The sequence below is a fragment of the Neurospora tetrasperma genome (assembly GCF_000213175.1).
Source record: "Neurospora tetrasperma FGSC 2508 unplaced genomic scaffold NEUTE1scaffold_2, whole genome shotgun sequence".
Lineage (NCBI taxonomy): Eukaryota > Fungi > Ascomycota > Sordariomycetes > Sordariales > Sordariaceae > Neurospora > Neurospora tetrasperma.
The window spans coordinates 393573-403953 of NW_009799100.1; the positions used below are offsets into that span (position 1 = coordinate 393573).

General features: G+C 52.8%; 1 protein-coding gene across 1 annotated transcript; it reads left to right on the forward strand.

Annotated features, from left to right (window-relative positions):
• Positions 1 to 5091: 5091 nt before the first annotated feature.
• NEUTE1DRAFT_144855 (uncharacterized protein) lies at positions 5092 to 8723 on the forward strand (the record flags this gene model as incomplete). Its single annotated transcript, XM_009850675.1, has 3 exons — positions 5092 to 6333; positions 6419 to 8326; positions 8550 to 8723. The coding sequence occupies 3 exons, from the start codon at positions 5092 to 5094 to the stop codon at positions 8619 to 8621; spliced, it is 3222 nt and encodes a 1073-aa protein (XP_009848977.1).
• Between the last annotated feature and the right edge of the window lie 1658 nt (positions 8724 to 10381).

Below are 10381 nucleotides of genomic sequence, written 5' to 3' on the forward strand. Positions count from 1 at the left end.
GAACCGAGCGAGTTATATGTACACGGACGGACGGACGGACGGCACATAGCCCGGTAGGTCGGTAGGTTGGTTGACCGTCATTCTTTAGGTCGACTGTCATTCCGTTCGGACATGAAAGTGGGGAAAGTTAACGTGCCTACCTCCCTACCCGGGTTGGGGTCGACTGGTACCTATGAACGCCCGGGCTGCTACGGACGAACTGGTCTGGTACGGACGGAGGCTGGCACTTACCTACGGGCCTGCCTGCCTACCTGATCCGGGTCGGCTGATACGTACGGGCTATCACGAACTACCTCGTAGAAACGACGGGACTCGATCGATGGAAATCACATGACCGCCCGCGGCCGGACCTAAACCAAGATCCGGACGAAACCGTTGAAAAACGCCCCGGGGTCGCCGGAGAAAGGAAATAAAAAGAGTGGGGCTACGGTAACTGAGTGGGGTGGGGGCCGCCCGCCCGCCCGCTAACGCCCGCCCACGGTTGAGGGAGGGAGTCGAGTGAGTGATCACAAATGGGATGCCCGGATGGGACTGGAGGGGAGTGAGATGAGATCTCAGCTGTTATCTCCGGTCCGGGCTGGGCGGGCTCACTCGCTCGCTCGTTGTGATTTGCGTGGTTTCAGCCGGTAAGTACGCGAGGGTGTGGCACGGGCGCGGGCACGGGCACTGGACGGGCACGGGCGTTGTTTGGTACAGGGGTTGTACCCGAGTAGGTAACTTTTAGAGAATTCGAGAAAGGGGTGGTGGTTTTTGAGGACGAGAGGTTTTGGGTGACGGGAAGTGGAAGCTTTTGATCTTGGCGAATGGCGATAAACTGCAAGCAGTCCTGGCGAGTGACTTGAGATTGGCGAGGCCCGGGAAGGGAGTGAGTTTGTTCAGTTTGGTGTGAGGTTCGTTTCGTGGCTTCGTTGTGCCGTTGTGAATGTGGTTGATTATGATATAGCTGCTGCTCAAGCTGTGCTTCCATTTTGTTTGTGCGTTTATTACTTTTTTCTGCGTTTTCCTGATTTCCTATACATACCTATTCGCATCCATCAATCCTCTTCACAATTGTCACCATTTGTTTCTTTCACTCTCGCCTTTCTTTCACCAGGGTCGAATGTTCCTAGCGCCAAACCAGAACAAGTGGCTAGCAGTGGTCATCTGACCTTTTCAAAAAGGCAATCTTGGCTATTTCAGCCGTTCCGCCCTGCGATACTACATAGTGTAATTGTTACTTCCGGTCTGGCAACCGACCAAAGGCTAGGCTTGCGAGGGAATTGAGGATGCGGACAATATCATGCACACTCCCAGCGTTGAAGTCAATTCGCGATATCGGTAAAGGCCAAATGCCATTGACTATCTCATGACCGACTGGGAGACCCTCGGCAATCTTCAGTTCATCACATCACCTCGGCCAGAACCCGGGGAGCTCATTTGTCTCCGTCCGTCGCCCGGATCACAAGTTTCGCAACGAACACCGTGGAATTGCCTGCCGGCTTCAAGTTCGTTGTCCTCGTTCAACAGAACAATGCGCAATGAGATCAAAGAGTTCGTTGCTCGGAAACTCCCGTCCGAACCACAACCACAACCTGTGATGTGATCTCATTCGGCTTTTACCAAGGGGGTACATACCTCTACATACACTAAGCATCTGTAGGTCGTCGGCCCTTTCGGCTTCTACGGAATCCCTCAACTCAAATCTCCTCATTCTAGTGTATGTCCGCGTGCTTGCTGCACTGCAGATGCAGATGCAATGCATGCGGAGAACCTAAAGGTAGGTAACTAATGGTTGGGGTGATGCAGTGCTTACGCTGCAGTATGTACACTAGGAATGTACTAAGTATGTACACGTGAAATCGAAATTGGACCCTGTTTTGTTGTAGTTGTCTCTTTTTGCGCTTTTTTTTTTCTTTCACTTTTTTGCTTTGTTGCGCTGCGTTCGCCTTGTTTTTGACTGATTGATTGATTGTTTCGCACGTCTCGTTCAGGGGTCCCTTGGTAGTAGGTAGACACGACACGCATTGATGGGATGGGCTGAGGGACTTGGAGATTCTCAGTCGGACAATTCGTGTCGTGTTGTTGAGAGCGAGGCAAAAGAGCGAAGGGAAAGTGGAGACGGCAACGAGAGAAAATGAATGGAATCAATCCGATTGAGGGGATTTGCCTGGAATACGTCCGGACGACTTTGTAAAAGAAAGGCCGAAAAAGAGGACGACACAAAAAACAGCTGAGGGGGAAAGAAAAGGTCACGTCACGTCACTCCTGCCGGGCGGCATTATTATCTGTACACTACACACCACGAACAGGCACGGACTCACTTTTGTTGTCATTCATTCCCTTCATTCTCGGAAGTCGGTCGGGTTCGTGGTGGGTTCAGGTCGTTCCCGGGCGCATCGGACGGATTTTTTGACGGGCTCTGGCGGGTGTTTTTCTTTTAGTAGGCTCAGCGGGCGGGCGGGCGGGCGGGCATATCTAGCGCCAGCTACACTACACTAGACTAGTGTACGGACGATGGCGGAGATAACGGCGACTTTGACCACCACGTGGACCAGTTTTGCTCGGAAATACGTACCTACCATTCAAACCTGAGACTGCCGGGACATTATTGGATTTGGACCAAATCGGGTAATGAGTTCGTGGTGTACGTAATGAAAGGGTCGTGATGAGGCTCTCTCAGCTCTCTTTGTTGACATTCCATCCATGTGAGATGGATGCCATCAGATTCATCATTGCGATCAACTACGATTGCCCTGTCCCAGCAACGTTCCTTACCGGATAATGGGTACCGGAGAAAGGGAACCCGGGAAATACCTATAGAATTCTGAACAGATATCCCTCCTTGAGCGCTGAGTTGATGATGGCTGAATACCGCATCCTCTCACTCGGATCGGAGTTAGAATCCCCACGCTATTTCTAGCCAATCATCTTGTGGCGTTATCGGCGCGCGCAGGACCCTGTCCAAAAGGTAATTGGGCAAAGCAACGTGGGGATACACTTGAAATGAGAAGGATGAGGTGACACTGCCAACCATTATTTTACCTGCGTTTCATGGAAAAAAGCACAGGCTTGGATTGTCCGTTGCACCTCGTACAGTCCGTCAGGACCCGACTCTGTGGGAATGAGGGCTTTCTGGACTTACCTACATAGGTACATACTACCGACAGCTTTTTGCCAATTTCCCGAGCTTCTGTACGGTACCAAACCTGAAAGGAGTGCACTGTTGAGTGATGTCAAGGTACAGTACTGTACCTAAGGTACCCTGTATGCGACTAACGAACTCGGCCTTGTTCTTGTAACGACCCCGAATGGCAGGTGCACTGCTGCAAGGCAATCGTGGTCTCGAAGTGGAATTTGTAGGACCGGAGAACTGAAAGTTGGGTGCAGGTGCCGGGCGGACGGTTCGAGGTAAGCAACTCCTGTCGGCGAAGGGAAGGGATCCAAGTCCGGGTGGTCCTGGTAAGAAGAGCATTAATCGGGAGCGTTGCCAAGTGGTATCTGAGTGAAATCCAACGTCTATCGGACTTGACAGTTGACGGAGACACAACGGGATGAGTTCCGCCTTTCTGGACCTCGGGAACATCTCAAAGGGGAAAAGGGTCGGTGATTAGCTGCGTGTGTCGGCTTTCAGCTCCCCCCGCATTCCAGCATTCCAGACGGGACCCTACCCGCGACCGACCCGCGATCCGTCGTCCGGTGTGTCTGTGTCTGACGAACTGAAGGGGATTGATCGGGGACGGAGATATCACAGTCCATCCAGTTAGGCCAGTTCTTGAAATCGGTGGTACACTACCTCTAGTGATGGATGGGAGGTACAAAGGTACATTAATACAATCCGCCAATGGCTGGTCCGTCTCCTGCAGTGTAAGTGTCTAGGTCACCAAGGGCAATTACTACTGGGTGGCCTCTTTTCAGCCCGCCTGTCAGTGTCGACAATAGGAGAGTTCCTGCCCTCTTGTGTCGCCGGTTACCTCAGATCTTCCATTACTCTACTGTAGTGCCTGCCGACCGGACAAGATGCATCAACTATGCACCTCTAGGGAAGGAATGGATTGGGAAAGGGAGATTGCGTGGGACGGACTGACATGACACGGCAAGTGCAAGTAGTGTACATAGTAGGTGTACATGAAAGTTGGCCCGGGGTACATTATATTGAGGGTCGACTTTGTATTTAGTACCTTTCCGAGCGCCCATTTTGGTCCTTTTCTTCTTTCATCGTTTTTGATTTCACTTCTTCACATCCCGTACAATTCACCTTGTTGCAGCTTTCAGTGTCTTTTTGGTATCTTCCTGGTAGGGCTAGCTGCCTTTTTGTATTAGTCGTTGACTCTGTCTCTGACTCGGATGCCCCCGGCTGCCCCGTGTGCCTGGTACCGAGACCGAGACAATTAATACTCCATCTGAAAGTACCTTGTTCCCGCCATCATCCGAACCCAGGCTATCTCTCTCTCTCTCTCTCTCTGCAAATCGCTCCCCTTTCTCCGTCCCAGGTTACATACGTACACACGTCTCGTCTTCTCTTTTTTTCTTTTCCATCCTCCGGGATCCGACGTCCGACGCCGTTGCACACGTCTCTCCCACTCAGCTAGCTAGCTACATACCTTGCCAGCCAGCCAGCCAAGCCAGGAACAAGACCTGGAGAGTGTGTCCTTGGGGTCGGGTCCAGTCCAGGCCCTTCATCCAGTGCCCAGTCGTCGCCAATCTCGGGTGCGTCTGTTCCTGGCAGACAGACGGGCCACTGTACAGTCTCCACCAGGGGAAGCTGCTGCTGATCACTGTCACAATCCCTCCTCGATCCAAGATTAACCAGATCCCACCAACAAAGAAGAGAGCAAAGCTGGTTTTCCCCCAGGTCAATTGATTGCGCATATTGAAGGGTCATCTATCCGGCCATCCAGGCAGTGAGTGCTTCGAGCGGAACTGGCGAGAAAGGGAACGGACTAGCCCCTGTGTGTGTGTTTGTGTGTGTGTGTCTGTCCTTTGGTAACAAGTACAGCAACTGGGAAGGAAAATCGTTAGCAAGAGGCAATTGTCGGGCTTGTTGTGGTTACCGCCTGTTGTTGTGGTTCGGAATTTGGATATGACCAAGTTCAACAACTGACAGGTTCAAAAATGACCGTCCCGATGGAGGGCATCGAATCCACACCGGCATCGGATCCGGCACCGGCACCGGCACCAGCGGCGGCACAGCAGTCGGACCATTCGGGGGGTCTATTGCCGCCAATCCACACCCTGCCAATGCCGCCAGCTCCGGCAACCAACAACTCCAACAACAACAACAACAGCTCCAACCGTCCGTTAACGCCGCCCGTCCAAGCCGTTGCAGCAGCAGCACCACCACCGCCGCCACCTCAACTTCCGCCTATTACGGCTTTCCCACCCTACCAAGACCAATATCAACAATCGCCACATCAACACTCATCACCATGGCAACCCATCCACGTCCCCGGACTAACCCCTCCAAGTCAAACCTCGTACCAGCCGTCGCCGTCATCCGCACTCACGCCGTCGCCCACTGCTGTCAATCCCACCCCGCAACAACAACATCAACAACAAATCACCCTCCCCGGTCCAGCGTCGTTATTAAACACTCACCACACCAACGCGTACCTTTCCGTTGTTGCCGCATCTACGCAGCCGCCCAGCATCGCAATCCCGTCAATCACCACTATTCCATCCCATGCCGCCCGCCAGGAACGGGCCCGTCAGGACCAACCGAACCGACAGGGACAGGGCCAACCTAAGAGGCGTAACCGCCCCGCTGTCTCGTGCATCCCATGCAGAGGCCGCAAAATCAAATGCGACAAACAGAAGCCGTGCGAAAGCTGCGTCAAGTCCAAATATATCAAGGGTCCCTGCAGGTACGATAAGAGTCGGTTACCCAAGGAAAAGAGGTGGCCAGGCGAAGCAGATTCGAGAATTCCTTCGCCAGAACCGCAACAGCGACAACAACACCCGTCTATCCAGCCTGTTGATCCGAGCATTGGTGGTGCGCCATATGCCGTCGTGAAGGCGGAAGAGAGGACTTCCGTGCCTGGGCCGCCGCCTACTGTGGATATACCATATCGCGACTCCGAGTCTGTTTCTTCGGACGGGTATGACGGCGGATCAGCTAGTCCCCGGCTGCCGCCCGTATCGTCGGCTTCCAGTCCGTTTCCTCGTCATGTCCATCCGGTGTCTGATGCGGAGGGAACGGAGGCATTGAGGAGGGAGGTGTGGATGTTGCGACAGCAAGTCGAGGAGTTGACACATCGACAGCAGCTTCAGCAGAAACTACCATCAGGTCAAAGGCCGTTGCCGGAATTTAGACCTGACTCTCAGACTGGCGATAATCGCTGGCCCGTCAACCAACTCGTAAGTACCTCTCCCGCCCTCCTCCAGCACTTGCTTTTGCGTCACCACCACGACTCTCAAGACTGATATATCGCTTGATACCTAGTTCCCACTAGTCACTAGCGCCACCTACAAAGTCTTCAAGGAACCTAACGATAACGGCAAGGCCTTGATCAACCTCCGAACGTGCACCATTCTCTCGCAGAAAATCGAGGAAGCACACTCCGGAAGCATCAATCCCCTTGGCTTCAGCGACATCGGCGGCATTCTCCCCCTGTCGTACCGCCAAGACGCCCAACGTCTAGCCGAAGCCTACTTCCGCACTTTCGAGAGCGTCTACCGCATTCTGCACGTGCCTACCTTCTGGACGCGGTTTGGAGAGTATTTTGGTGGTCAGCTTGACGGCCAGCTCGCCAAGGCCTTCCTTGTCCAGCTTCAGCTTTGCATGGCTATCGGGTCGGTCTTTGAGGATGCCGGCGGTTCACTGCGGAGGTATCAGGAGAGATGGATTCAGGAAGGCCAGTCGTGGCTTCTCCTTTGTCCGCCGACGAACCTTGCCGGGTTGCAGAGTATGTGTCTTTTGCATCTCGCCAAAGAGGTCTGCGGATTTGGTGGAAGTGGGGGTGAAGGAACCTACAACTCGGCCGGTTCTCTGCTGCGAAAAGCCATGTGTCTAGGCCTAAACCGGGATCCTGACGCGTCCATGCCCATTTACCAAGCCGAACTGTGTCGACGATTATGGGCCACCATTTTGGAAATGCTTGTCCAATCGAGCTTGGACATCGGCCTTCCACCGGGTATCTCGCTCACCGAATTCGATACTAGCCCGCCGGCAAATTACGACGACGAGCAGCTTGCCCCCTCGAGCTCGGGTCCCCGTCCCTCCGGGACATTCACGCAAACGACCATCCTTGTCGAATTGCACCGTTCGTTTCCTGTGCGGTTAGCTATCGCTCAACATCTCGCCACGCTTCTCAACTCCCCCAACACAAAGCCCCCGGCAGTCGAATCCGGACCGACGACGAAGTCTCTCAGCACCGAACTGATAAGTGCATCGCGTGCACTAGCGGGCACGCTTCAACCGGGCTACGACCCTGCCGGCATCCTGCCGAATAGGATCTCCGCGTTCCAGCTTCGGATGGCGGAGATGTTAGTGGACCGGTTTTTTCTGGGGTTAAACTTGGCCTTGGTAAAACGCTTGGAGGTGGAAATGCCAGAAATTCGGACATATTGCGGCGCAGCAGCCGGCACAATCTGGAGGGGTGTTGTTTCGGGTCTAGGCAACCAAAGAGAAACAGGAGGAAGCTGTGGGAAAGGAGCGGCGCAACGTCATCAAATGGACGACTTCACGACCCTGGTAAGCCGCGGAAGCGGAACCTCGTATCATGCAACCGCCACGGTGGCCGTTTTGACTCTGCTGGTGGAATTGAGGCGGCAGATGGAGGAAGAGTGGGAACAACGAGGACTCCGACATGGCTCAACCTCAACAGCCTCACCAAGCAACAAGAACAACAACTGGGAAGAACAAAGCACATCAGCAGAAGCAACAAGACAAGAATTCCTAGACCTGGCTTGTTCAGCTGTCGGCTGGATTTTTGGCAGAATCCAGCTTGCGAGCGTGGATACAGGGGCGTATGTTTGGATGTACCTGCTTTACTCGGCGGCTTTGGAAGAGGTGAAGGCTTTGCAGAGGAGGTGGGTGGCACATTTGCGGCAGCAGGATGGATCCTCGACTTCTCAGACAGACGCCAATGTGGAAAGACAAAGGGAAGAACAACTGAAAGAGCTGGTGAAGGAGCGAATTGCGAGTAATTTGAACAGGGTTGCTGAGCTTTTGAAGGAGGTTTGGCAATTCTCGAAGGAGGTGAATGGGACTGGCAATGACAATGGAAGTGAAAGCAATGGTGGAATGGCCGGGCGGCAAAGCAATGGCGATACTGCTGCATTGGCGGGCAGGGCCGCTGGCGAAACAAGCTTGGAGCTGGAGAAGATGGCAGAGAGGGGAGAGCGTCCAGTAAGTTATATTTGTTACCCCAATGTTTACTGCCCCCGTCGGCCCTGTCCGTGCTGATTGCTGTGCGCTGTGCGCTATGTCCCACTGTCGATGTTGGTCACCATGCTTGAGCCAGGCAGTGAGGGCCAAGTGTGCTTTAAGTACTTGGTCGTTCTTGCTTGTCTATTTCGGTTCTTTGGCCGCGCCCTGATCCATTCCTGACTGACGTTATCGCTTCTCCCAGGTCATCCGCTTTAACTCGGTCTTCGATCTGAGAAATTACAAACTTGTTTATATGCAGGAGTTGATGAACTAGGCATATCCGTCACGCATCTATGGTTAATTGGATCGGACCGAATCGGGGGCGGTAGAGAGTCGGCAGCGGTCGGAAAATGTGGGGCACAGAACGGGCCGGGTGTGGATTATTGCTTCATTACAAGGAAATAAATGGTCATGTCGGGGCAGGAACAGGGCAATAAATGGTCAATCAAGTATGTGTGCGGGCATCTTGGGCACAGGAGAAATGAGGCCTATGTGTGTTGTTAGGTATTTGGGGGCTGTCGTCGATTCCTTGGAGGATCTGACGCTTGCATTCGGTCGCCCCCAGGTAGTTACTTGGTTATGGTTACTCGATGGACAGAGTTATCAAGCTCAATGCATCGATAAATGCATTAGCATACAACGTGGAAGGTATTCTTAGGATGTTCTTATATAATGGGGACATGAATGATTGGAAGTGTCACGTAAGTAGCCGACACTGCTAATATCAAATAGAGGAAACACGTGCCGTCTTGATTGAAGACATTGAATAATAGCTTTCACCAACGCTTAGGGACTTGTTAGAATATCTAGCTCCCAATCACGTTAACATCAATTCTCTTCCTTACAAGTCACTCGGGGTCGTTGTCATGGCCAACAGCGAATGTTGGAATGACCAGATTACTAGAAATTGAGACTGTATGGGCTACGATGATTGATTTTATATACATTTGTCACGGAATCATGTTTGTAGCTTCGTAATTCTGGGCCTTTGCTGGTAGCAGAGGGTGCGTATAGGTTTTGGAGGGGTGGCTGAACAAGAAATAACTTGATTACCTCCCTCCACACTCGGAAGCCAGGTGTCTCCCACGTGAAATGTCCAAGTTTGTTGGGGTATCTCTGAGGCTTCAGCAATACGAGGCGGATCATGCAGGTATAAAATGTACGCCAGTCGCCAGCAGGAACAAGGAAAGTTGGTTTTGCCTCCTCCAACTCAACCAAGTCCCACACCCACAGTGAAGGTGTAGCTGGTTCTCCAGCGTTGCTCACGGTTCGTGGGTAGAATGAAGGGAGTGGGTTGGTTGATTACTTACCTAGGTTAACTAACGGTTGCTCACCGTGACCACCAGTTAAATATTGCAGACTGCATCGTTCGGAATCCATACGCCCTTCCCATGGCACCTTCCAAAGGCAACAGAGAAGGAAAAGGTACCGATACCCCAGCCATCACCAGAAGTCCACGACCCTCCTGGAAAATGCAATGGTGTCTTAGGTATTCCTCTTTCTAATCAACCACCCTCCAACTCTTCCACCGAACCCTGGCATTGGCACCACGAGTGGCTGCACACTACTCCCTTTCATTCCACCCACGAACCTCGAGTACCGGTGAAAACCAGGCTGCAGGGTCAAGTTGCTACAAACCAAGACCGAAGACAAAGATTCCCAGTTGTTCTCACCATCGCGGACAACCTGACCATTGAACTCCAGGACACCTGGCCTCAGCATCTCCATGTCCTATGCAAGCACGAATGTCAGGGTCGTTATCTGCCCATTGCCACCACACAAGCCATTATGGGATCCTGCCTAGCTAGGTATCTGCATACTAATCTGTCATAGTATGTGAGTAAACCGGGCATAGAAAGCTACGTGCATTCAGATAACACGGGTATAGACACAGCTTCCTGCCCTTGGAAAAAACCAGTCAGTAACAGGTTCCAGTGAACACCACGTACATGCCTAGGTACATCTCCTAACATGGCACGCCTCACATATATCACGTCTACCGCCCGGAAGTCCGAAGCCGGGTCCCCCCCCCCC